Source organism: Vulpes vulpes, chromosome 8, assembly GCF_048418805.1.
Source record: "Vulpes vulpes isolate BD-2025 chromosome 8, VulVul3, whole genome shotgun sequence".
Classification (NCBI taxonomy): domain Eukaryota; kingdom Metazoa; phylum Chordata; class Mammalia; order Carnivora; family Canidae; genus Vulpes; species Vulpes vulpes.
The window spans coordinates 1106057-1133824 of record NC_132787.1 but is presented as its reverse complement, the minus strand read 5'-3'; the positions used below and the strand labels follow the sequence as shown (position 1 = coordinate 1133824).

General features: G+C 59.5%; 1 protein-coding gene across 1 annotated transcript; it reads right to left on the bottom strand.

Annotated features, from left to right (window-relative positions):
• Positions 1 to 20974: 20974 nt before the first annotated feature.
• Positions 20975 to 27260, bottom strand: SMUG1 (single-strand-selective monofunctional uracil-DNA glycosylase 1). The gene is made up of 4 exons (XM_025987736.2): positions 26847 to 27260; positions 25983 to 26203; positions 23516 to 23817; positions 20975 to 22517 (listed from the first exon to the last, which is right to left on the bottom strand). The coding sequence occupies exons 3-4, from the start codon at positions 23747 to 23749 to the stop codon at positions 21990 to 21992; spliced, it is 762 nt and encodes a 253-aa protein (XP_025843521.1). The 5' UTR covers positions 23750 to 23817; positions 25983 to 26203; positions 26847 to 27260; the 3' UTR covers positions 20975 to 21989.
• Between the last annotated feature and the right edge of the window lie 508 nt (positions 27261 to 27768).

Sequence of the window (27768 nt, the reverse complement as noted above, 5' to 3'; positions counted from 1 at the left end):
GGCGGGGGGCGCGGGCGCTTCGGCTGCTGGGCCAGCGGAGGGCTGGAGGGGATAGCCCGAGAGTGACCTTGCGGGGACTTGGGCCCCCAGGAGACGCCCCTGCTAGCTAACGCAGTCTGTGTACGGGAGGATGGCCTCGTGTGGGCTTGGTAGGTCTCGGGGAGGCAGTGGCGTGGCCTGGATAAGCGCGGGCGGCCCCCTGAGAATCACCCTGGAAGGTTAGGGTTGGAAGGGGGGAGGGAGGGAGGAGGGACGGGGGACGGGGCCGCGTTTGGGCGGAACAAGTGTTGGTGCAGGTGCATCTTCCCTAATTGCCTGCCTCGGTGCCAGGCTGTGGATGTGAAGGAGCGCGTGCTGGCAGCCTGGCGCAGGGCGCGTGGGGGGCAGCCCGGGACGTGCTCTGCATGCTTGGGCCCTCCTGGGCCGTCCCCACAGGCTGCAGCACACTTGGCGGAGCCGGCACGCGGACCTTGACCTTCCTGCAGTGCGGGAGGCTCACGCGTGCACCCACGCAGCTGGGACCGAGCACACCCACAGTGGGCGCTCGCCTTGGCGGCTTCTGCTGGGGGGAACCCCACGACTGGCCTGCGCCTGGGACCCCGCCGCTCCTCTCCCAGCTGAGTGGCAGGAGCCCCCCCTCCCCGGCACCCCTAGAACCCCAGGTCAGGGTGGCAGCTGGCAGGAGAGAAGAAAGGGAAAGGAGAGGAGGGGCAGCTTCTCCAACACCTGTGAAGGGCCTTCGTTATATATGCAAATGTCCTCATTAGAGATGCGGAGCGCCTCCCCAGCTAACGGCTGCGAGCAGAAGGAGCGCGGGCAAGGCGCGGCGCGGGGCAGGAGCAGGAGCGGTGCCAACGCCCGCACCCTCGTCCCCAGAGCCGCTCCTTGTCCTGGAGGCGCCGCGGTGAGCCGCAGGCACCCGGCTTCGCCCCCCAGCCTCACCGCGCCCCCCACCTCTGCAGCCACCAGGCCCCAAGGCCCCGGACCTCTGGGTCTCGGAGCAGGTGGCCCTGGTGCCCCACAGGACACCGCCGGCCCAGCCTGCCACGGACACGTGCACACAGCCTGCTCCCGAGGCCTCCGTGGGAAACGCGGCCTCAGCCACGGAGCAAGGGGACGCCCAGCCAGACAGCAGCCGCTCCTCGGCCTCGCAGCCTCACTGCCACCAACATGGTACCAGGCGCACACCCACCCCCGAAATCACCCTCCTCACCCCCGGGGCGCCCCTGGCCTGTGCCTGGCCACCTGCCCTCAGACACACACCCGCACCCGGACCGTCCTGCCGGCCGCTGCTGTCCTTGAGCACGCACGTCATCCCATTTTGGGGACACGCTCCGCAGAGACCTCGCCTGCCCTACCCCCCACCTCTCCTTTCTTCACTTCTCCCTCCCCTTCCCGCCCTCCTCCCTGGGCACCCGTTTGCCAGGGTTATTTATAGAAGCAAGCGATAAATTCAGTGTGTTTCTCGGCGCGCAAAGCTATAAATAATGGCACAGATCATTAAACCCCGAGAGCAGGCCCAGCCGCCCCACAAACAAGATGAAGTACAAACCACCACGTGAGAGGGAGAGAGGGAGGCGCCAGGCGGAGCCCCGGACCCGGGCCGGTGGGCTCCCGCCTGCACCCTGCAGCCCCGTCCCAGGGGGCCCGGCCGGGCGGGCGCTCCGGGAGTGGGGACAGCCAGCCGGGCCTGCTCTGCGGGCTGGTGGGCAGGGCTCACCCCGCCACCTGCCCCCTTCGCCCTCTCTCCCCCCTCCGCTTCCCTCCCACCCCCTTGCTGGGTTTTCATCGGTCCTGTCTTCTGCACACAGGCTGTGCCCCTTTCCCCCGTCCCCCCATCTCCCCTACATTCTGCCCACACCCCTCCCTCTCCACCCAGCGTCCTGCGCAGCCTTCCTCCCCTCACCCCAAGTCCCCGGGCTCCAGGAGGGGCCCTGATCCCACCAAGGAGCCCTCAGAGGCAGAAAGTCCCCCGTCAGCAGAACGCGGGAGCCGGCTGCTGATTCAGTGTCTGTAATCTCCCAGGCGGAGGCAGCGGGGCGGGGGGCGGGCGGGGGGACAGCGAAGATGGATGAGCAGCAGGAGAACAAAATGGCACGGACACCGGGGCAGGCTCCAGGCTCAGGGAGGTCCGGGGAGTGGGACCAGAGCCCCGAGCCGCTGGCCGGTCAGCCAAGTGGGAGAAGTGCTTTCTGGGTACAGAGAGGGCACCCCGGGAAAGACAAGGCGAGTGGGAAGGAGCAGGGGCACCGGGCAGGGGCCGCAGGGAGAAGACGTTGGGGGACCCAGAGAAAGAGGGGTCACAAGGAAGCCAGGGGAGAAAGGGGCTCTGACAGAGGGACGGCCCCCCAGCCCCCCCAGCCCCCCCAGCCGCCTGCAGCGTGGACGCCGAGCTGCCACAGGGTGCTCCCCAGTCCGCCCCAGGGAGCGCCGGCTGGGGGGCCCGCCCACGGCCACCACACCCGCCCTCCTTCACATGTGGGAAGCACCTCTACCCTTCGGGGTTCACGCAGCCTAACTCAAGCCCGTCTGGCGGAGGCCTCCGTAGCCGCCACTCAGGTCACCTACAGCCTGGGGTCGTCCCGCTTCCCACTGGGGAGGTCTTGCCACCGCCTGTTCCTCGGAGCCGCGCTCCCACTGGGGCAGAGCCTCCGTCCCATATGCACCAAACAGGGTCCCAGGGCGCCGAGCCTCGCCCAACCCTTTGCGGCCTAGTCGCCCGAGGCGGCAGCCAGCTCTCCCGCTCCCACGGTGCCAGGCCAACAGGCGTCAGGTGGGGCAGCGGCGATCGCAGTCCGGTCCTCGACAGGTGGGGAGCCCCAGGGGCCTTGTGGCCGCCCGCCGTGCGTGCCCCCTGCACCGCCCCCTGCACCGCGGCCGCGGCCATCTGCTCCCACTCGCTCCCTGTCGGCCGCGGTGATGCAGAGCTCGGTTACTTGCCGGGGATTTATAGTAGGAGCCAGGACAGCAGCTAAATCCCCGGCCACCGAGGTAAATCAGCTGCCGCGATGGGCCGGAACGAGGTTGCTGTCAGGCCCGGAGGCGGCCCAGCAGGGCTGGAGAGGAAAACACTTGTCCCTGCTCCCTGGGGGCAGCAGCCAATAAATCCCCTCCGGCACCCATTAGGGCCGCGCCGCTGCTGGCAGGGGGCAGTGCCCACGGAGACAGGCTGTGGCCCGGGCACGGGGGATCCTCGCAGAGCGGCTGGGCCAGCAACAGTGGGGGGACCAACGGCTGCCTCCCCAGGGCTGGGTGGGGCAGGGTCCTGGCTTAGGGGGTGGGGTCTCGAGAGCCAAAGGCCTGGGCTCAAGTCCGGCCTCGCCACTCACGACTGTGTGACTGTGGGCACGTTACTCACTTCCCTGTGCCTCAGTTTCCTCCAGTGCGAAATGTGGATGAGAGGACAGGCTACCTTGCAGTTATTATGGTGATGACCTGAGGTGACATGGGCTGTCCCCAGCACTGCCACCTGGAATAAGCACCTGAGGTTACGTTAGATCTGGCCTCATGCACAGAAAGGGGAAGGGGCCGAGGAAGCCCGAGCTTCCAAGGTGCTGCTCAAAGAAAGTCCCTGCTCAGCCGGGAGCAGGCTTCTCCCTCCGAGGCCTGCTGCTCCCCCTGCTTGTGCTCGCTCACTCGCGCTCTCTCCCTCCCTCTCTCCCCTTCTCTGTGTCAAATAAATAAATAAAATATTTTTAAAAAAGAAAAGAGGAAAAGAAAAGAAAAGAAGAGAAGAGAAGAAAAGAAAAGAAAAGAAAAGAAAAGAAAAGAAAAGAAAAGAAAAGAAAAGAAAAGAAAAACAAGCTCTCGTGGGGGCCTGGTGGCTCAGTCGGTTAGGCGTCTAGATGTCGGCTCAGGTCGCGACCTCAGGATCCCAGGATCGAGGCCCACACTGGGCTCCACGCTCAGCAGGGAGTCTGCTTGAGAGTCTCTTCAACCCCCTCGGCCCCTCCCCCTCTCTTTTTTCTCCAAAACACATAAATAGACTTTATTTTTTTTTTAAGATTTTATTTATTTATTCATGAAAGATACAGAGAGAGGCAGAGACACGGGCAGAGGGAGAAGCAGGCTCCCTGTGGGGAGCTGGATGTGGGACTCAATCCCAGGACCCCAGGATCACATCCTGGGCCGAAGGTGGTGCTAAACCCCTGAGCCACCTGGGCTGCCCTAAAATACATAAATAACCTTTAAAGAACGAGGGGTCTCTTCGGCTCAAGGGGAGAGAGAGTGAGAACGGTCTCCCAGGGCCTGCGTTGACTCCCGTGGTCAAGACACAGGCTCCCCGGTCAGGTTTGCATCCAAGTCCTGGTGCGCATCACCGGTGAGCCCCTCAGCACGTTCTTTAACTTGTCTACGCCCGACTGACCTCATCTGTAAAATGGGGACCGTAAGAGCACGTCACAGGGCTACTGAGAGGATGACCCAGTACGGGAATTGCCTTGTCCATAGTAAGTGCTCCTGACAGTTTAGTCCTGTGATCACTACGTCAGCAAGTGATTGAGGACCATGCAGTGAGCCCTAAATCCAAGCAGTGAAGCTGACATGGAGAGAACGGGTTGGGGGGGGGGGCACGGGGTGAAGGCTGGGGGGGCAGAGGGGTCAATAAGGAGAAAGGGAGCCCCAATATGGAAGAGGAAGATAGGAGCAGGCGGGCGAGCAGGGAGACTTGGAGGCAGAGGGAGAGGAAGGGGACGGCAGGGGGATGAGGTTATGGGAGGGGAAGGGAGGGGCAGGGTGGGGCGGGGTGGGGTGGGGTGGGGTGGGGTGCATCCAGGAGAGGAACGGATGGCGGCCGGGGGGCTGCAGGGCCTGCAGGGCCGCATCTGGAGGGACAATGGATGGAACCTCAGAGCAAGTGTCCAGAAGGGGCGGCAGGGACCGTGGGGCAAACTGGGGGTCTGGGGAATGAGGAGAAGGGGCCAGGGCAGGAGGGAGGAGACAGGAGGCCAGGACACAGGCGGGGAGACAAAGGAGGAAGAGCCCGCGTGGAAACGCAGCGAGCCAGAGCTGGGGCGGCTCCTCACAGAAACGTGGCTCCAGGCGGCTCCGCTGCCCCCCATTTTCCCGCCCTCACTTTCAGCTTGGCTTCCCCCTGCCCCCCCTCCCGTGCACCCCTCCTGCCGGCCCCAGGGCACATGAGGCAGCAGGGCAGGTGGGGGCTTGGGCTCCGCTCACCAGGGGATGCGGAGGGGAGGGAGGAAAGGGAACCCGGGGGCTCAGGCCTCCTTCTGGGGCTCCCCCTTGTCAGCGGTGGAAGGAACCGCACGAGTGGAATCGTACTGAGAGCAGCGAAGCCTTAGTGTCCACAAGGCCGGGGGCTCGCGACAAGCCTTGGGATGCAGGCGGCACCACCCCACTTAGCATCATCACCCGCACCAAGCGGAACACGCACTTCACCTGCTGACCCTCTGGCCGCAGCCCCGTGAGCCCCACTTTACAGACCTCGAGCTGAGGCCGACCCCACGTCCCTCCGCCTTGGCCCCACCTGCGATCTCTCCTGCCCCTGCCGGACCCTCCTAATCCTCGCCTCTCCTCCGTTCCCCCTCCGGTCCCCTCTTCCCATCGTCCTGGCTCACCAAACCTCAAACTGGGTTTCTGCGCACCCTCTACCACCCCCCACCGCCCAGGGACCAGCAGGAGCCAGCGCGACTGCGTCTGATGGGCAGCCCTTCATCTGGGGACCCACCAAAGCCCCGGAAAAGGGAATCACACGGCGGCTGACGTCAACTGTGACCATGTCTTCCGAGATGCTGTTTCCCCCCACTTTTCTCCCCAGCGGGGGGATGACTACCGTCGCAGACCCGACGTGACGGGACAGCAACACACCAGGAGAGCGTGAGGAAGGAGAAACCGGGAGGGTGAGAGGGCGGTCCTGGAAAGGACCCCCAGGGGCGGACAGCTGCGCAGGGCAACCGAAGTCAGCCTGCAGCGGCCTGACGCCGAGGATGCACGAAGCCAGGTCGAGGCCCACAACCTCCTCGCCTGCCCCGGAAGTCCCCTCCCACGCCCATCGGCCACGCACTGGGTGTCCGTGATGACACCCAAGACGCAGACCTTGCTCTTCACCCTACAAGGCCCCAGGAGAGCTGCGGGATTGAGCGAGGGCTCCAGGCCAGACACCCGCCCGGGGAGAGGCAGGGCCCACACGAGCTTGTCCCAGAGCCCAGAGAAGGCTGCGGGTTGTCCGAGCCGTCCCCGCCCCGCTCCCACTCCCGCGTGGCCTCCTTGGCACGCAGGCCCTGCCCGCCCATCGACCCGCTCCTGGCTGCCCCTGCTCCTTAGCACAGCGTGGCCGCAGCGTGGCGAATCCATAGTGAATCAGATGCAAGTAACACCCCCTGCTCCCCCTCGGAACCAAGCCCGCCCTCCCTGCTGGCAGTTTCCAGCCTGAGGGAGGAGCGAGCCCAAGGAAGCGAGTGACGGAGGACAGGGACACCCAGGGAGGAAAGACACGGTCCCCGTTAGGGAGGCCTCCAGATTTGCAGGGGTGCGGCCCCCGCCCAGTCACAGAAATGCTGCCCCTTCCCCGGCAGCCAGCAGGGGGGCCCACGCCGTCTAGGCCTGTGCGTGAAACACAAGCACGCGAGGCTGGGAAGTCGGTTCTCAGAAGGCGGACGCCTGGACAGTGCTGGGGGTTGCTGAGCAGGAAAGCCGCCAAGCACACGGCACTGGCGACATGGCCCACCCAGGGCAGCCCCTCCAGGCCCTGAGACACTCCGGGGGCGGCTGAGGGGCTGACAGGCCACAGAGCACCCCCAGTCCTGGGCCGGTGGGTGGGCCCCGGCGTTCACCAGCGTGCACCCGCCTGGCCGCCACCTGCTCAGCTCCCGGCGGAAACGGGGGGGACTCCGTGGATGAGCACCTGCCCCTGGCCCAGGGCGTGACCCCGGGGTCCCGGGATCGAGTCCCGCGTCCGGCTCCCCACATGGAGCCTGCTTCTCCCTCTGCCTGTGTCTCTGCTTCTCTCTGTGTGTCTCTCATGAATAAGTAAATAAAATCTTTTTAAAAAAAAAAGAAGAAGCAGCTGACCTTATCTCCCTCCTTCTCCCTTTCCTGAAGCACAGTCTGTCCTCATCAGGGCCTCCTGCTTAAGAGAACCCAGAGGTAAGGCAGGAGTTCAGAAACCTCCCACGTAACAAAACTAGCTTGTCCCCACACTGGAGGAGGGGAGGCGACCCCCAGCTCCTCCCACACCCAGGTGCCAGCCCCCCGCCTTCCAATCCTGCCTGAGCCTCCAACGGGTGCAGACAGCCGGCCAGGAGGACACGCAGAGGTGGGTCCCTGCCCGTGGGCCTTTCCTGGAAGCACGTCTTGCCATGCACACATCTCACGAACTCCCTCCCCTGCTCCCTAATGCGTGCAGAATAAACCCTGATTCCTCAAATTAGGGGCACGGGGGGGGGGGGGGGGGGGGGGGCGGGCGGGGCTCAGTCCATTAAGCATCTGCCTTCAGCTCAGGACAGGAGCCCAGGGTCCGGCCCTGCGGGGAGCCTGCTTCTCCCTCTGCCTCTGCCCGCCGCTCCCCCTGCTTAGGCTCTCTCTCTCTGACAAATAAATAAAATCTTTAAAATAATAATAATAAAGGCCCCCTCAGTGCAGACCCAAAGAGCCCCTGCAACTTCTCCTCCCTACCTCCCCCTCTTCCTGCTGCTGTTCGCCCCCTGGTTCAAGGAACACGCCCTGAACCATCCTGCTTCCAGCCCATTTTGCCCGAGTGCCCTCCCCGCCAGCTCCTGGGGCTCCGAGATGCTCCTCAGAGCCCTCCCCATCTCCCTCCGAGGCCACGCTCCGATCAGCTCCTCTCACCCCCCTCTAGCTGGGCCTCTGTTCACCCTGTGCCTGGCGCTCACAGGTCTTCTGGGTGATGTTTGTGGGTTCAAACAAACACTCCAAACCGTTCTCTCCCAGCCTTCTTTCCTGTGACTCATGGGGTTCTTGCAAGTGGGGAGACAGGGACAAGAGGTGGCAGCCATCCCCAGAGCCCGGTACCCCCAAGTCGGGGCCGGGGCCCCCGGAAGACAGGCTGTGGCTGGAGATGCCAGCTGCGCTCCTGGAGGCTGTCGGGATGCCGGCTTCTGAGAGGCTTCGGGGGCCACTGAACCGGGGGGTGGGGGGCGGCCCTCCTTTCTTCCTTTAGCTCCTCTTTCACTATCTCTCCGTCTTTCTCAATCTTCATCATTCTCTTTTCCAATTGCAGGTGGGGTGTTCCTTCTGTCTGAGAGACACCTCCTCTAAGAGCCTCGTTACTCAAAATGTGATCTGAGAACCAGCAGCATCAGCATCCCTGGAAACGTGCTGGAAATGCCAACTTTCAGGCCCCAGCCCAGATCTGGTCAATCCAATTCTCCAGCCTACCAGGATCCCCAGATGGTTCTCACACACATTAGAGTCTGAAAGCACTAGTTTAAGACACCAGGAAGGCCAGGCCAGGGGCCCAACAGGGAAGCTGAACACTTAAGACATGGATTCAGTCATTCCTTTATCCTTTTTTATTTTATTTATTTATTCATGAGAGACACAGAGAGAGACAGAGACAGGCAGGGGCAGAGACACAGGCAGAGGGAGAAGCAGGCTCCATGCCGGGAGCCCGACATGGGACTCGATCCCGGGACTCCAGGACCATACCCTGGGCCAAAGGCAGGCCCTAAAACGCTGAGCCACCCAGGGATCTCCATCCCTTTATCCTTTTAATCAGTATTTAACCAGCACCCACTGGGTGCAAAGCGCTGCGCTAGGCACTGGGGATAAAGTGGGGCGTGAGCAGACCTGGGTGCCCAGGCTGGAGAGGACGGCAGCCGTGTTTCCCCCACCCGGGTGTTCCTGGCCAGCGCCCTGGAGGGGAGGGAGGCCCGGGCCAGGAATAGGGGTGCATTCCGCAGGCGAATCTCTCAAGAGCCTGAGGTGGGCAAGAGAGCCTTCTCACCGCCAAGCCGAAGAAAGAGTCAGTTGGTGAGACAGATGGGAAGAAGCTCTGAGAAGGAGGGAGAAGGCCGTATATGGAAGAGAAGATGGAAATGAGGCAAAGCAGGTCTACAGTGAACGCCCTGAGTGCCCCGGCCACCGCAGAGACACTCGCGACCTTACCCCTTGACCTCTCGGTGCGTGCCCCTCCACAGCAGCACAACAGGTAGATGGGCTCCCACGACAGCGGTCCTCGGGGCTCCGTGCACGGACAGCCCCAGCCCCTCCTGCACCCTCCAGTCCAGGAGCCGAGGGGGGAGTAGCGGGACCCGTTGGAAGGACATGAGACTAGGAAGCAGCCCAAGGACTTGGGAGATGGGGTGAGGACTTCAGGGGAGAGACGCCTGCATGGAGGATGTGCAGGGGACGAGGAGGCGGCTGTGTGCGAGCCGTGGCGGTCAGCAGCGGGGACAAGGAGCATCCGGCTAGGACCGCTCAGGGGAGACCGGGAGATGCAGTCAGATGTGGGGTACACGTGGCGATGAGGCTGCTGGAACTGGCTCATGGACTGAGTGTGACAGGTGACGGCCCCTTACGGGTGGGGCCCGAGCTACCACAGTGATCCGGGGATACTTCTGGAAGGTGTAGGAGGGGAGAGGAGGGGAGGGGAGGGGAGGGGAGGGGAGGGGAGGGGAGGGAAGGGAAGGGAAGGGAAGGGAAGGGAAGGGAAGGGAAGGGAAGGGAAGGGAAGGGAAGGGAAGGGAAGGGAAGGGAAGGGAAGGGAAGGGAAGGGAAGGGAAGGGAAGGGGAGACCTGGGCACCAAGTGGGGAAGAAGAGAGTCCATGGGGAGTCTAAGGAATCGAAGTGAAGAGACGGGAGAAGAACGGGAAAGTTATGCCGGGTCCTCATTCAAGCCTCTGGGGGTTGCCTCCTGTTTCTCCTGGGGCCCTCGGGGTCCTCTGCGGCTGTTCTGCACGGAGCGGGGGTAATCAGCCCCGGTAAGCGGTTGGTGCTCCTTGGGAAGTGGTCCAAAAGAGGGGGCGCCTGGGGGGCTCAGCGGGTGAGCATCTGCCTTGGGCCCGGGGCATGACCCTGGGGTCCTGGGATCAAGTCCGCCTGGGGCTCCTGCAGGGAGCCTGCTTCTCCCTCTGCCTGGGTCTCTGCCTCTCTCTGTGTCTCTCATGAATAAATAGATAAAATCCATAAAATAAAAAAAAAGAGAGAGAGAGAGAGAGAGAGAAGTGGTCCAAAAGGCAGCACGGGGGCGGGGACTAGAGAGGGCACTCAGCTACGTCTCGGGGGCCCCAGCCACCTTCTGACACCGGGACCTTTGATGAGACACTGTCTCTCAGGGCCTCAGTTTCCCTACTGGCAAAGCAGTAAGGGCGAACTCACCCCAACTGTCCTTCCCTGGCTCTGAGACCAGAATGCCGAGCTGCGGGGGCTCTGGCCAGCCCTGAGCAGGGTGGCGGGGGTGTTCAGGCAGGTTGGTGTTGCAGTTTGGAGGGGAATGAAGTGGAGACCCAGGGAGTGAGCTGGGAATAGCTAGATACAGGCCAGCGAGGCGTTGCCCACCCCACCCCATCCCCAAATCTTTCTTGCTGCAATGTCTCTGCATTTGGGGGCTATTTTCTTTTCTTTCTTTCTTTCTTTCTTTTTTTTTTTTTCCAAATCCACAACTCCTAAATACTGAAATGCCTGGACTTGATCATTGGATGTCCTCTATCTCCGATCTGTGCTCACCCCTCAGGGCATCTCATCCAGTGTCCCAGATGACTCCCAAATTTGTATCTGCAGCCTAACCTTACTGTGGAACTGCAGCCCTGTGCACCCATCTGCCTACCAGACACCTCCACCCGGGCTGCCTATGGGCATCTCTGACTTCGCATGCCCACCCTGGCCCCTCCTGAAACCGCTCCCCCTGATCTTGTCTGCACGTCAGTTCGTGGTGGGGACTCCACGCTTTGGGCCATGCAGGCCAAATCCCTGGGGCTCACCCTGACCCCGTTCTCTCTCTCACACTCCCCGTCTGGCCCATCAGCAAATTGTCGGGCTCTCTCTGCCAAGTGTAACCAGAATGTGAGTAGTTGTCACCTCCACTGCCACGTCGGTGGCTCCTGCCACCCTCATCTCTGACCTGGTGCAGCAGTAGGTTCCTTTTTTTTTTTTTTTAAGATTTTATTTATTCATAGAGACACACACACAGAGAGAGAGAGAGAGAGGCAGAGACACAGGAAGAGGGAGAAGCAGGCTCCATGCAGGGAACCTGATGTGGGACTCAACCCCTGGTCTCCAGGATCACACCTCGGGCTGCAGGCGGTGCTAAACCGCTGTGCCACTGGGGCTGCCCTAGCAGTAGGTTCCTAACAGGCCTCCCTGCTCCTGCTCTTGGTTGTTCAACGCAGTCTCAGAGCAGTAAGAATTTTCTGTAGAGGAGCACCTGGGGGGCTCAGTGGGTGGGCGTCTGCCTTCAGCCCAGGGCATGACCCCGGGGTCCCGGGATCCAGTCGAGTCCCACGTCAGGCTCCCTGCATGGAGCCTGCTTCTCCCTCTGCCTATGTCTCTGCCTCTGTGTGTCTCTCATGAATAAATAAATATTTTTTTTAAAAAAGAATTTTCTGTAGAAATACACGGTAGATCACATCACACCCCTGCTCAAAACCCTGCAGCGACTCCCATCTTCCTCAGTGTGAAAGCTAAGTCGCAGGCCTCGCTGTGACCCACTAGTCCCTGTCGTCTGGCCCCCTTACCATCACCTAGTCTCCCTCAGCTCCCTGCTCCCGTGCACCAGCCCCATCACTGTTCCTCGACAGGCCAGACAGGCCAGACGCGCTCTCCTCAGGGCCTTCGCCCTTGCAGCTCCTCCTGTCAGGAACCCTCTTCTCCCAGAAATCCGCGGGGGATCGTAGCATCTGGTAAATGGCAGGCTCCATATGCTGAGGCCCGAGCGGGACGAGAGGGAGTGGAGAGGAAGAGGAGACAAGACAAGACGGCTCTTATGGCCGCTCTGTGTGCCTCCCTAGAGGGGACCTGCGGCTTGGGTCCTCAGGAGGACCCCACGGCCCAAGGGATCCTCGGAGGAGCCGCAAGCTGTGATGACCTCCTCTCCCTCCAGGACTCTGGGGCCTCCTGAGGCCACATGTGGCAGTCTTGGTGGCCTCTCCCAGGGTGGGACGGTAGCTCCTGCTCAGTCACTCACCACTACCTCTTTCCACCATCCTGCAGTCAGCCGGCCCCACAAGGCCCCTGCAGCTCCCCTTCCCTCCTCTGCTCCTCCTGGTGCTCCCTGTCCTCCACCCCATTAGGAGGCTGGAGGCTGAGGCCATAGTGGGGGTGGGGGTGGGGGCCAGGGTGGGGGGCCAGCCGCAGGCCTGAGTCCTGGGGTCTTCGGGCTGCAGAGGCCGGAGGTGAAGGAACAGAGCCCAGAGGCTGGTGACCCCCACACAGGCCAACAGGGGTCAGGGTCAGAGGCAGAACTGGGGAAGCAAAAGGGGACTTGAGGAGCAACAGAGCCTCTGCCCGGAGAGCCCAGCCGGCCTGCTGGAGGCTGAGTGTGGGTGGGAGTCAGAGGTGCCCCAGGAGGGCGACCCACAGCCACCATAGAAAGGGAGGCACACAGTGCGCAGGGGAGTGGCTGGAGCAGGAGGCAGTGGGGACAGGAGGGGGGGAATGGAGCAGGGATGGAGTGGGGACGGTGTGGGGACCAAGCGGGGACTCAGTGAGGATGGAGTGGGGCAGGATAGAGCTGGGATGGCATGGGGACCAAGTGGAGATGGAGCGGGGAGGGCGTGGGGGACTGAGCAGGGACTGAGTGGGGACTGAGCAGGGATGGAGAGGGGGATGGTGCAGGGACTGAGTGGGGATGGAGAGGAGGACGGCGCAGGGATGGAGAGGGGGATGGCGCAGGGACTGAGCAGGGGATGGCATGGGGATGGAGCAGGGATGGAGAGGGGGATGGAGAGGGGGATGGAGAGGGGGAAGGCGGGACAGAGTGGGGATGGAGAGGGGGATGGCGCAGGGACTGAGCAGGGGATGGCATGGGGATGGAGCAGGGATGGAGCAGGGATGGAGAGGGGGATGGAGGGGGGGATGGAGAGGGGGATGGAGCAGGGATGGAGCGGGGGATGGAGAGGGGCATGGAGCAGGGATGGAGAGGGGGAGATGGAGAGGGGCATGGAGCAGGGACAGAGCGGGATGGAGAGGGGGACGGCGCGGGGATGGAGAGGGGGACGGCGCGGGGATGGAGCCGGATGGAGCCGGGCGGGCGCGGGGAGGGCGCGGGACGGCGGAGGCGGCGCGGGGGGCGGGCGGCGGCGGCTCGTAAAAGGCGCCGAGCGGGGAAATTGCGGCGGAATCGCTGAGCTCCACAAAACGCCGCCCGCCCGCCGCCGCCGCCGCCCGCTCCCATCTCCAGCCTCGTCGCCGCGCGGGCTGGTTATGCATTTAAATGTTATTTAATTGGATTGCGGAGGAGCTGGGGGCCAGAGCGGCCCGCGCCCCCGCCCCGCACGCTCCGCGCGCCCGGGCTGCTCCCTCCTCCGCAAATCTGTTTTCCGAGCCACAGATTGCGGCCCCCCCCCCCCCCCCGCGGCTCCCCGGCGCCCGGGCTCCTCCCCCCGCCAAACGGAGCCAGAGGACACTCAGAAAGACACAAGTCCCCGGAAGATGCACGGGAGCGCCCGCACAAAGAGGCGACCGCGGCGGGAGGGGTCACACCGGGTGCACAAGTGCCCCCCCAGGGTTAAAAACTGCGGAGACGAAAAAGATCCCGTGGATCGCAAAAGTCCCCGAGTGTAGGGGTACACCCGAGACCCCCACTCCAGCGGAGCCCGTCACCCTACCGGGTCTGGGGGCGGCTGTCACCGAGGGACACTACCGCAGGCGCAGGCGGGGACAAGATGGTGCCAACTCGGGGACCCCCCAGGGCGACACGCAGACCTTCCTCAAAGCTAGGTGGGGCGCCCAGCACGTTCCCTGGCACCCGCAGCCTCCTCACTGTCTCTCCAGGGCTGGAAGGCAAACCCTTCCTCTGCCGCCGCCTCCTTCTCTCAGGCCACAGCGGAAAGCATCACCGGCAACTGCATCAGCCTCCAAATTTCTTAAAACTGAACCAAGAAACAAACGTGAGCCACAGTTACAACAGGTAGCCTTGAAGGCAGACACCAGGAAGGCCTTCCCAAAAACACAGAACGTTTGAGATCGCAGGTGGGGAGGCACGAGTGTGTGGCTGGGCTTCTCTCCTATCAAACACGGGGGACCCATTTTTGCAGCCTGGACTGGGAGTTAGCACCATCCAGGTAGATGGAAGGACAGAATGACCTGCCGAGCGTGTCCTCCACACACTCCCAACCAGCAGACAGGAAATTGCTGGCCTCCAATGATCAGGGTCAAGCTGCTTCAATTAATGAAAATGGAAATGGCAACCGGGCTTGGCACAGGCCACTGTGAAGGACTGTTCTGGGCTCTCAGCCACCCCCTCTGCAAGCCAGGCCCAGAGACCGACATCGGGCAGAGATCCTTGAATGGGATCTAGGGGGAGAAGAATGGGTAAGAAGAAATGCAGGAACAGTCTATTGCAGGTATTTTGTTATGTTTTGTTTTAGACAGAATAAGGGTCAAAATAAGGGAGAGAGAAAAAAGGGAGCAAAAGTGTCCCCCAAATACATTACAGCTCAGCCTTGACTGGTAAGCTCAGCTGCGGCCAGGCTGGCACTGAGGCCTCCCAAGGAGAAAGCAGTTCAGCCTCCCCTAAAGCTGTGGATCTCTGCATCACCCGGTGGCCATAGCTGGGAAGTCTACACCCGGCTAACCTCAGTGTCTCACACTTTAGTTGAAACTGTTTCCTTCTTTGGGACATTAGGAAATATTAGAAAACAAAACAGCTGTGGCCTACACCCTCCTCCACAAGAACATGTGAAGGGCTGAGGCTCAGTCCGGGCTGGGGCCACATCACTATTCCCTTCGTTCCACTCGTGTTCTCGGCCAGCTATGCCCAGGCTGGGGTTCTGTCTTTTTTGCTCTAGCCGCTGGACACCCCCTGACACAACCTCCTGCATTTTTCCATCCCAGAGGTTCACGGAACAAGAGATGGAAACAGAGTCTCCCAGAGGGCCACGCCCGGCCCTCAGCGAGCCAGTTCCATGCCCCCCATCCTGTTTCCCAGCCCCTTGCATTTGGGGCTGGGAAATCCTAGAGATCTGCCATGGGGGTCCCTTTTTACAAACAGCCACTCAGTGGAGGTGGCAGGCCAGCGAGTGGTGAGGGAACCCTGCGGCCAGCACCCTCCCTTACGGGCACACATGCCTCCCGCCCGCTCCGAGGGCTAGTCACTTCCCCGGTCAGTGTGCCCAGGGCGCTGGGCTTAGACGTGGTTCACAACCCGCGTTCCTTTTGATTATAGTATCATGGGATGCGTGTATCGCCCAGCACTGGACAGTGTACGGTGAGGGCAAAGCATCATCTACTTCACCTGTCACCCCCTGCAGTGCCTGGCTTGGGGACTGGCACACAATGGACACTAATAAATGTTGAACTGAGAGAGGAATGTGAAAGGCCACACAATGGTCAAACTCAAGACTCAATCTTGTTTTACAGCATCTTCTTTTTTAAAAGATTTTATTTATTTATTCATGAGAGACACAGAGAGAGAGAGAGAGAGAGGCAGAGACCCAGGCAGAGGGAGAAGCAGGCTCCATGCAGGGAGCCCGATGTGAGACTCGATCCCGGGTCTCCAGGATCACACCCTGGGCTGAAGGCGGCGCTCAACCACCGAGCCACCCAGGCATCCCTTCTTTTGCAACATTCTATTCCAGTAAGGAAAAACAAAACAGTAGGAAGAGTCTTTTTCTTCTCAGCACACTCCATCCTTCAGTCTCAGAATCACCCCGACCCCACGCACAGCTTAGCCTCTATCACTGTGTATACGTGGGTGTACGTTTGTGCGTGTGCAGCTGGTGGACTTCTAAGCCTCCTTTGCTCCTCTGAACCAGAATTTCCATCACCATCACTGGACCAAAGCAACAAACTCTGCGGACACTTGTGTTACTTGGATGGGCACTTGGGATAGGTCTCCCAAGCCAGACTCATGCACTCCTTGACACCTGCAGGCGTTGGGTGACATACTGGGGAAAGGAATCTAAGGGCCCCCCTCCTTGCCTTCAAGGCACCCAGTGCAATCCTGCCTTGTAACCTTGGCGGCACATCTGTAGCACAGAGAGAAAAATAGGTACCAGGCGGCCCTGCAGACCTCCCAAATCAAAGGCTCTTCAAGTGGAGCTCAGACACGTGCCTTTTTTAAAACCTCCACGAGTGAATCCTGATTCACAGGCAGGGTCGTCAGCTACTGATCTGCTGATCAGCGCTATCCAATAGGCCCTTCTGCAATGATGCGATGTTCCCTATCTGTGGTGTATGTGTGGCTATCAAGCACTTGATGGCTAGAGGCTGAGGAATTGAATTTCTAATTTTACTTCAAAATTAACTTAAATTTTTTTAAAGATTTTATTTATTTACTCATGACAGAGAGACAGAGAGAGGCAGAGACTCAGGCAGAGGGAGAAGCAGGCTCCACGCAGGGAGCCCAACGCGGGACCCGATCACACCCTGGGCTGAAGGTGGCACTAAACCGCTGGACTACCAGGGCTGCCCAAAAATTAACTTAAATTTTTAAAAGATTTTATTTATTTGAGAGAGAGAGAGAGAGAGAGCGCGCGCGCGCACACACACACACACACACACACACACGGGGGGCGTGAGGGGCAGAGGGAGAAGAAGACTCTCCGCCCCGAGTGGGGAGCCCAGACAGATGCGGGGCTCCTTCCCAGGACCCCGGGATCACGACCAGAGCAGAAGTCAGAAGCTTAACCGAATGAGCCACCCAGGCACCCCATGGACTTAAGCAGCCCCCCGTGGCTAGTGGCTCCTATTTCAGACCGCAAAATTCTAGGTGATCCCAAGTGACTTCACTGTGGCTTTAAAATACTTCTCACAGTATTGTTCTGTAGCAGTTCAAGTCTCCATCTCCCTCAGCCCAGTAGAAAACTGTGAGCTTCCCCTCCCTGAAGACTCTCATTTGCCCTGAAAACCTGCTCTAGAACGGACGGGGCCGAGCGGCGGCCCGCAGGTGGCCAGCACTCTGCCCCCAGACTGGAGGAAGGGCCCTCCTGAGGACCCTGTTTTGTTAGAGGCCCACATTGGTGGGGACAGGAAAACAGTGGCATGAGATGCCTGTTATGAGCCAAATTGTGTCTCCCAATCCCCCAAATTCATATGTCAAAACCCTACCCCCCAACGTGGCCTTTAAAGAGGTAATTGAGGTTAAATGAGGTCATAGGGGTGGAACCCTAATCCAAAATGACTGGTGTCCTTGTAAGAGGAGCGACAGAGAAAGGCCATGGGAGGACACGGTGGGAGGGCAGCTGTCCCCAAGCCAAGGAGAGAGGCCTCAGGAGAAACTGCACCTACTGACATCTGCATCGGGGACTCCCAACCTCAAGAACCCGAGATGATAAATGCGTTGCTTGGGGCAGCCCAGGTGGCCCAGCGGTTTGGCGCCGCCTTCCGCCCAGGACGTGATCCCGGAGTCCTTGGATCGAGTCCACGTTGTCAGGCTCCCTGAGTGGAGCCTGCTTCTCCCTCTGCCTGTGTCTCTGCCTCTCTCTCTGTGTGTGTCTCTCATGAATAAATAAATAAAATCTATAAATAAATAAATAAAAATAAATGTGTTGGTTAAGCTCCCCAGTCTGTGGTATTTTGCTACGGCAGACTAACACGGTGCCCTTAGGAAAAGGCAGGCGCAGCACCCTCAGCAGCCTCTTGCTGGCAAGACGTGCCCCAAGAATTAAGGACAACAGCTCTACTAGAAGCAGTGGCTCTGCTGGCATCTAAGTCCTCAAACCACCGTCCCGGTCACTACCGTTCCAGTGCCCCTAGGCCCGGCCCTACCCCATCTCGCCACTCTCACCCCCAGTCCTAGGGTTTCACCTAGACCATACTGTCCCACCAGGTCACCTGCCCTGTAATTGCCTCCCGTTCCCTCCTTGACCCCGTTGCACCCACTCTGCCTTCTACAGGGCCTGACCCTTCATGCCCATCTGTTGATCTGTGTTTCATTTATTTATTTTTAAGATCAATTGATTTTTTTTAAGTCAACTAGTTTACATAAAAACAAAGTTCTCAAAAAAAAAAAAAAAAAAAAAAAAGAGGGACGCCCAGGTGACTTGGCAGTTGAGCTTCTGCCCTGAGCCCGGGGTGTGATCCTCAGGTCCCGAGATCGAGTCCCACGTCGGGCTGCCTGCATGGAGCCTGCTTCTCTCTCTGCTTGTGTCTCTGCCTCTGTGTCTCTCATGAATAAATAAATAATCTTAAAAAAAAAGGTCTCTGCCCTACCCCTCCACTATTTATTTTTATTTAAATTCACTAATATCTAATGTAATGTTGGTTTCAGAAGTAGAGGTCAGTGACTCATCAGGCTCATATAACACCCAGTGCTCATTCCATCACGTGCCCTCCTTAGTGCCCCCCACCACCTCCCCCGCAGCGACCCTGTTGGTCTCCTGTGAGTTTTTCATGGTTTGTCTCTCTGATTTCATCTTGTTTTACTTTTTCCTCTCTTCCCTTATGATCCTGTTTTGTTTCTTAAATTCCACGAGTGAGATCGTAAGATAATTGTCTTTGATTTATTTCGACACTTAACACGACACTTTAGTTCCATCCATGTCATTGCAAATGGCAAGATTCCACTTTTTATGGCTGAGTACTACTCCATTGTACATGTATGTATAGACCACATCTCTAGCCACTCACGTGTTGATGGACATGTGGGCTCTTTCCACAGCTTGGCTACTGGGGACATTGCTGCTACACATTGGGGTGCAGGCGCCCCTTCGGATCACATCTGTATCTTTGGGATGAATGCCCAGCAGGGCAATTGCTGGGTCGTAGGCAGCTCTAGGGTCAACTGAGGAACCCCTGCACTGTTTTCCACAGTGGCTGCACCGGCCTGCATTCCACCAACAGTGGAGGAGGTTCCCCTTTCTCTGCATCCTCGCCAACACCTGTCATTTCGACTTGTTCATCGCTGGGTGTTTTTTTTTTAAGTATTTTATTTATTTATTCATGAGAGACACAGAGAGAGAGAGAGGCAGAGACACAGGCAGAGGGAGAAGCAGGCTCCATGCAGGGAGCCCGACGTGGGACTCCATCCCGGGTCTCCAGGATCACGCCCTGAGCCAAAGGCAGGCGCTCAACCACTGAGCCACCCAGGCGTCCCATCGCTGGGTGTTTTAAACGCGTGTGTTCTGTGCATCTCACTTTCCCCACTGGACTTCAGATTCTCGAGGATGAGTCTAGCATTTAAGATCCTTCGCAAGATGGCTCCAGCGTACCTCCTGGCTTTTTCTCCCAACTGGGCAGTCAGTGCTAATCTACTTGCCACCCCTTGACCATAACGATGCTCTCCAAAGCTCCTGGTGTCTACGGCCACCTGCAGTGCCACCTCCTCCGGGGAGCTTTCTCTACCTCAGCTAAACGCAGGGGGGAGGACGGCTTTTATCTCTGTGCACTTACTTCGGTGTGTAACCTAGTGCCCCGGGCACCGGGCGGTGACTGCTCAGCACCACAGCCCTGCAGCAGGAGGAAAGAGGTCTAAGGCATGTGGGGGTGCAAAGTTGCCAAGCAGGTTTAAGGGCACAGTCCCCAACAGGGCTGCTCCCACTTCAGATGCCAGCTACAAGTTCAGGGGTCCCCAGGCCACCTGTGCTTCCAACTGGCTATGAATTCAGGGGTTCCCATGACCGCTTCAGGTTCAGCAATTCACTAGAATGACTCCCAGAACTCCGCGCTTAGAACCACAGCCTCATCACACAGGATGCAAACCAGGACCAGCGAGACACACGAGGGGCAGGGGCTCCAAACCCAGCTTCTAGTATCGTCCCGGAAGGACACAGCACCCTGCTGTTGCAGCCATTGTGTCCGTGTTCGACAGGCTCACTGAAGCGAGTCTTTTTTTTTATTAAGATTTTATTTATTCATAAGAGACACAGAGAGAGGCAGAGACACGGGCAGAGGGAGAAGCAGGCTCCATGCAGGGAGCCCCACGTGGGACTCGATCCCGGGACTCCAGGATCACGCCCCAGGCCGAAGGTGGTGCTAAACCGCTGAGCCCCCGGGCTGCCCCAACAGATGCACGCTGGCTGGCTGCGTGTCCAATTTTCATTAGGGTTTCTCATTGCATATTATCAACTGAAACCACTGACCACATGGGGGAATTCAATCTCCTGCCTCCCCCACCCCACCCACTTCAGGCTGATACCACCTGGCTCAGAGCCCCAACCCACTCATCAAATGGCCTCTTCTGGCGTCGTCCTAGTCCTCATCCAGAGCCAATGTCAGCACACTCAGGTGTGTGGTCTGGCCCCCACCCCTGCCGTGAACGACAAAGACACTCCTATCACTTGGGAAATTCCAAGAGTTTAGAGACTCCCTCCCAAGAACCAAGGACAAAAGCCAGTCAAGTCCTTTATTATACAAATGGGGGACACTTACACTAAGAAAAGTCTTTTTATATTTTTCTACACCCAACATGGGGCTCCAGCTCAAAACCCCAAGATCTACAGTCTCGTGCTCCTCTGAGCCAGCCAGGCGCCCCTATACTAAAAGTCTTATGAATTCTGAAAGCTGAAGATGACCTGTCTCGGGAGCTGGAGTCCAACCATGTGTTCCTCATTACGAGGGTCCCAAGACCCACTCCATTACCAGTTTGCTTCACCTTCCCAGCCCCGTTTTAGGGCACGCCAACCAGTCATCCGGCAGACCTAAGAAATGAGTTAGGTGGAGACCGCATGCTCCATCCACCCATCACCTGCTCCCCACAGGGCCCCAGTAGCAGACAGACCCACGGAGCCCCTTAGGCTCTGGTAAAACAATCAGAGGCCTGTTTACGTCATCTCCCCAGATACCCAGGGGAACTCTTTGCACACAGTGTAGAGGTAAGAGAAGGGAAAAACTAAACTACCACTTCCATCCCAGACATGCAGGAGGGGGGAAAAGGACAACACAAAAGGGTTTAGGAACTGGGTTTTTTCTTTTAAAGATTTTATTTATTTATGCGAGAGAGAGAGAGAAAGAGAGAGAGTGAGAGAGAGCGCGCAGAGAGAGGGGCAAAGGAAGGAGAAGCAGGCTCCCCATTGAGTGGGGAGCCCAAGATCACGACCTGAGCTAAAGGCAGCCGCTGAACCAAGCCACCCAGCTGCCCAGGTTGAGGAGTTTTTAATGCTTGGGCTGAAAAACCAGAGGCTGGGTTTTTCACAGTTATTGGTCCACCCCTGGCAGAGGGAGGATCTGCCCCTCACCCAGCAAGGGCTTGGGGGGGGGGGGGGGGGCGCCCTCTGTAGTGCAGTGTAGTGATGCCCCCACCAAGGGGCAAGAAAGCAAGAGGTGTAAGCAGCACCCACCCACCAGGCACAGCGCCAAGGCACTTCCAAGTGTTTTCTCACTTAATCCCCACCAACGCCACGGAGCAGGGATCCCCGTCTTACAGATGAGGATCCTGAGAGCTTGGAGAGGTTCCTCAGTTTGTCCAAAGTTATAAAGTCTCAAAGCCGAGATGAAAATCCAGGTCTTCTGGTCCGTGTCCGCCCGCCCACCCCGTGGCTCCCGCCACGCTGAATTCTTCCTCTGATCCAGCCTCAGTCTCCCGTAAGAAGTTCGCTCTTCGCATCCGTGTCTTTCGCTTTGTTCCGGCCCCTCGGAGGAAAAGGCTCAGCTTGAAGGAGGCTCTTCTGTGAGGACGGGTGGGGGTCCTGGCAGGATCTCCATCACAGCAGAGACAGCTCCACAGGTCACTGTTCAGGCCACCGTCACCGACCAGAGGCGCCCGAGGAACCGGTGAGGGGAGCAGATGCCAAGTCCCGTGCCGCTCTTACCACAGGACCAGAGGCAACAATGCTCAAAGGAAGGGGGAGCAAGCAGTAGTGTCAAACCTGCGGCGGCAGGTCCCAGCAAGCGGGGAGCCCAGGGGCCTGGCTGCTCCGGCCCGGGGCCTGCGGTCCTCTGCCGGCTCCCGGGTGACGTGGGGCCGCAGGGGCCCTCACCTCGTGAGCAGCGGCAGCAGCCCCAGCTCGCTCAGTCTGTCCTTGGCTGCTGCCTCCCAGCCCCTGTTGGCCTGCGGGCTCCGGGGGGAGGGGTGCAGGAGCCACTCCACCCTGACCTCGGGCAGCAGGCCGGCCAGCGCCCTCCGCGCCCGCTGCTCCGCCAGCCGCCCCACGCCCACCACCAGCCGCACCTCCAGCAGCTGCACCTGCCGAAAGAGCGCCGCGTCACAGACCCTAAGAAGCTGCTCTCGCTGCTTGGCCGGCAGCTCGGCCGGGGTGAGGTTGCGCCCGTTGGGGTCCAAGAAGAGCAGAGGACATAGATTGTGGACAAAACAGTGACGGAAGAAGACCTCGGGCTGTCCACAGAGGTTCTGGAAAAAGCCCCAGAACCGGGCACCGCTCACCTCTGACTGAGGGCACTCCAGTCCCAGCACTGGGCGCTTCGGGTGCTCTTGGGCCGGGGTCGACACAGTCCCCCCAATGCCCAACCAGTCCCGGACTACGTTCACTTCCCCGAAGGGCACCTGCCGGGAAGGAGAGACAGGAGGGTTTCAGTCTGGAGACGTGTCGCCTGCGTTCTGGACCCGCTGAGCCCTCTATACCCTCTGTGAAGATCCAGCCTGGACACCTCACCCCCAACCCCTTCACCCAAAGGCCTGAGACAAAGATTCTGGCCCTCTGGTTTGATCCTGCCCATCTTTCTCCAATTTTTCATTGTGGACTGTGGTGCAGAGGATCTATTTGCTGCTTCTACCCCCATTTGCCTTTGGGACCAAGTACAGAGGGTACATGGGAATATCCAGCCCTACACAGGCTGTGATGCGTAGTACTGGGGACAGACAGCCGGGGTTAGGGGAGCCACAAGGACAGGACTGACCACTGCTCTCTGGGTGCCCTCTCAGCCCCGAGCCTCAGGCCGTCACTTCCATCGATCATCATTGATCACCTTTCATCCCCCAGTTGGGGTCAATAAAAGCGATTGAGCCTCCTGCCCTGAAGCCTCTCCCCCTCCCCCATGGCCCAGCATCCCCACTGAGGGCATTCACTCATCCTGCCATCTGAAAGAGAAGCAGGCAGGCCTCAGAGCCCGCTGTTTTGAACCCCTCCTCAGCTAAGAAACAGAAGCGGGTGGGCTGAAGGCCTCGCCTGTCAACCAGCCCCCTGAGGACCCAGTACTCCTGGTCCCTCTCCCGACCCCAACCACACTCTAGGCAGAGCAGATCCGGCAAGGCAAGGTAAGGATGGGGCTGGCGGAAGGAGGAGCTCGCAGAGGCAATTAGAGAACAGCTCACAGGGGAAACGGAACTACCGTTAATGTGCTCGGTTAGCTATGGGCGGCAAGGCCAGGAGAGTGTCTGCGACCGCAGGAGCCAGCATGTGTATGGGGGGGGGGGGGGGGGGGACCAGGGGGCCGGTACCCAAACATGTCCACAGGCGTGCACATGCTCCTCCCCGCAGCACACAGCCCACACCCACCCGGGAGCCTCCCACTCCACCCCCCAGGGGAAGCCAAGCCCTTTACCCCAGTCTGAGCCATGCCAAAGGGCCCGGGGTTCATGCCCAGGAAGAGCACTTCCTTGGGGCCCCGGCAGTAGCGGGTCACGTAGCTGTGGTGTGGCTCCCACGCATACTCCAAAGGATTGTAGATGATGCCCACAGGCTCTGAGAACTGCAGTTGGCTCAGTTCATTATTGAGCCGCAGCTCCTCCGCCAGGAAGCCCTCTGCCAAGCTTCGAAGGCAAGGCTGGGGCTCCATCAGGGCACCTGCAGGTTCATGGAAGGGCCCCACTGGATAAGCCTAGGGCACAGCCACGTGACTGTCACCTGGAAAAGAGATGGACAGAGGCTCCATCAGCCCTCAGCTGTAGAGTGAGAGGGATCCAGGCTGGCCAGGGCTACCCTCTCCTGGGCTCAGAGGAGACCATCAGTCACCCTCCACCCTCTAGGTTGGGCTGCGCTCATCTCAGTTCTCGCTAGTGAAGGGCACTTCCACTTCGTGCTTCCTCAAGTGTCCCTCCTCCTTTTATGTCACCTGGTGAGAACGGCCGACCAGCCCCCACTCCAAACCTCCTTTCCATCAGGCGTTAAGTCACTAGTTCCAAGGCCATGGCAAGCACATGGGAGGTTTTCAATACACATTTACTGGTGGCAAACTCTCAGCACTCTAATGTCATCCTTAATGAAACAAGCTCGGCCAGGACGGGCTGTGTCCTGGAAACCAATGTGCTGAAGAATGAGATGCAGGTGCACAGCCAGAGCCCAGAGACTAATTACAGAAGGCTAATTACCATTGCTTCCAGGTGGTGAGCAACTGCTCTGTGCCAGCTACACCTCATTGATCCTCGTAACAACCCCATGAGGCAAGGATTATTGCTCCCATGTTACAGGTGAGAAGACTGAGGCTTAGAAAGATCAAGCAACTTGCCCAGGGTCACGCAGTTAGCAAGTAATGAAGCTGGGATTTGAACCCAAACTACCCAACTCGAGGCTAGGCTCTTAACCACTCTCCTCATCCTGCCCGAGGCGGTTCAGTCAGCCGCCCTGCTCTTCCAACAACCCCCTCAGGCCCAGCCCAGCTTCTTGCCCACATGCAAGAGTTCTCAGCAGCCAGCAGGATGATTACCGGACTTAGGACAGCCCCTTACAAGCTATGTAACCGTGGCCAGAGCCTCAGGTTTTCTCATCTAAATACTAGGAATATATCCACTCAAGGGCAGCCCAGGCTGGGGGCTGGCTCAGCAGTTTAGCGCCGCCTTCAGCCCAGGGCCTGATCCTGGAGACTCGGGATCGAGTCCCGCATCGGACTCCCCGTGTGGAGCCTGCTTCTCCCTCTGCCTGTGTCTCTGCCTCTGTCTCTCGTGAATAAATAAAATCTTTAAATAATAATATCCACTCAATAATAGTAACGTGAGGGATTGAATGAGATGTCACATGCAAGTGGGGGTTGGGGGGAGTAGAGAAGCAGGAGAGAGAAGAGGGGGGAGGAGGCAGAGGGAGCACTCCAGCACGCTGTATCGTCTACGCAGACCATGCCTTCCAGTCCTCCTCCTCACAACTCCCGGCCAAACCCAGTGTTCCAGCCTGAGCATTCCACTCACGCTTTCAAAATGCCTTTCCTACTCCAAGTCCCCAAACCTGGCACCTGCCATTTCTTCAAACCCAACCAAACACATTCCTGGAGTCAACCGGGACTGTGACTCCCCCGCCTCTCCGTACACCCAAGCCATGCCCACCCTTGGAGACGCGGCTCCAATGATCCCACGGGGAACGCCTTCCCCCTTAGGACACGGTGGCATGTGCCACGGCGTCCCAGCCCCACCGCACGCGTGAGTGGGTCTGCTGTGAGACCTCAGGTGATCCTCATGGTTGATGCAGGCTGAACACCACCGCGCGTCACCTTCCTCGATTCACACCTTGCCTCCCTGCCTCGACTTGACAGATCAGAAGCCTGTTCAACTTCCCTTTGTATCTTCAAGGTCGTACCTTTTATTAGGGAGCCAACAAACACCTGCTCACTCTGTCCATCCTACTTTTTCCAGTCCTGTTTAAAACCACCTTCTAGGGATGCCTGGGTGGCGTAGCGGTTTAGCGCCTGCCTTTGGCCCAGGGCGCAACCCTGGAGACCCGGGATCGAATCCCACGTCGGGCTCCCGGTGCATGGAGCCTGCTTCTCCCTCTGCCTGTGTCTCTGCCTCTGTCTCTCTCTGTGATGACTATCATAAATAAATAAAAATTTAAAAAATAAAATAAATAAAACCACCACCTTCTACCAAGGCGCCTGGGTGGCTCAGCGGTTGAGCGTCTGCCTTCAGCCTAGGGCGTGACCCCGGGGTCCTGGGATCGAGTCCTGCATCAGGCTCCCTGCGTGGAGCCTCCTTCTCCCTCTGCTTGTGTCTCTGCCTCTCTCTGTGTGTCTCTCATAAATAAACAAATAAGTAAAATCTTTAAATAAATAAATAAAATCATAAAAAAAATAAAACAAACAGTACCTTCTGCCAAGGAGTCCTTCCTGACGCACTCCTCTGCGCCTCTAGAGCCCGAGCTCACTCAAGGCTCAGCTGCCCACTTGGCACTCTGGTCGTCTGGTCGTCCGGGCTCTGGGTGGATCTCCATCGTGTCTGGGCCTCCCCTAGGGCCGGGATCTTCTCCCAGGTGGGACCCTCGTGTGCACGGAAGAGCTTGAGCCATCAACCCATTCTCGGATCCCAACCTAGGGGAAGTGGGAGAGAAAAAAAACGTCAGGGCCGGTCTTAGGAAAGCCTTCTCGGGGCTGATCTGCGAAGTCTGCTGCTCTGTCCAGATGGCAAACCAGAGCCGCCGGGGCTCCCGCAAGGGCCGAGAAGGGGCCTGGAGGACTCCCAGGTCTTGGCTGCTCTGCCTCACCCGGCGAGTGCCAAGGTCGGTGCCTGGGCTGCCCCAGCCCCGGCATTGCTCTCGTCCTAGGCTGAGCCCACCTTTGACCTTTAGCGACCTGTGCTGCAGACGGCAAGGCTGTTGTGGGGCTCGGGTTCCAGGGCCCCCCTGAGAGCGAGAGATGCAGTCCGGGCGGCCCCTGAATCCATTTTTTTTAAATTTTTATTTATTTATGATAGTCACACACACAGAGAGGCAGAGACACAGGCAGAGGGAGAAGCAGGCTCCACACGGGGAGCCCGACGTGGGATTCGATCCCGGGTCTCCAGGGTCGCGCCCTGGGCCAAAGGCAGGCGCCAAACCGCTGCGCCACCCAGGGATCCCCCTGAATCCACTTCTAATCCTGCTTTCATCTCAGCCTTCCTCTCCCGCCAAGCCCTTACCTCTGCTCTCTATAGAACGAAAATCACAAGTTCCGTCCACCTACAACCAACTGTTACCTGGTCTGGTTTTTTGTTTTTTTCAACGGGTCTGTTCCATGGTCGGCACCGCAGGCGCCTCCGGACGGGCGAGAAGCCCAGGACGAACGGCACAGGCCAGGCACACGGGGCCCCGGCGGGAACCGGAGGAGCCTGAAGCCCCGGCGCGGCGCGCGAGGCCCGGAGCCTTGAACGCCGACACGAGGTCCGTGCGGGGGGCGTCGCCAGCGCGCAGGGCCGGAGCGCGACGCGGGGCACCGGGGCGGGGCTGCCCACGCCGTGGCTCGCCCGCCGGGAAGGCCCCTCCGCGGCGCCCCCTCCGCCGCCGCCAGGCCCGCGAGGCAGCAAGCGGCGCCGAAGCGTGACGCCGCCCCCGGGACCCCCGGCCCTCCGCCTGCCACTTCCTCACCAGGTTCCGCTCTCCATCCGGCTTCCGGTCCCCTTCCCCGCCCCCGGGCGTGGAGGACACTGGGAGTCGTAGTCGGCTTTGTTTGGCGAAGGCGATTGGCGCGGCCGCGGCCACTTCCGCCGGAAACACTCCCATCCCCGGAAGGCGTGCTGCACGAGGCCTGAGTGACTCTGGGGATTGTAGTTCATCCGCTACGTCGCGGCCGGAAGCCGGGCAGCCTAAGAGAGCGCAGGCCCAGGAAGGCCCGGAGGCCCTGGCTTCCAGCCCTGGAGGGCAAGGCCCTTCCAAAAGTGCATCAAGACTGTAGCCAACGGGACCGCGAATCCAGAGACTTTAACCGAAAAAAAAAAAAAGAGAGAGAGAGAGACTTTAACCCGGGATCCCCGGGTGGCACAGCGGTTTGGCGCCTGCCTTTGGCCTAGGGCGTGACCCCGAGTCCTGGGATCGAGTCCTGCGCCGGGCTCGCTGCACGGAGCCTGCTTCTCTCTCTGCCTGGCTCTCTGCTTCTCTCTCTGTCTCTACCATGAATAAATA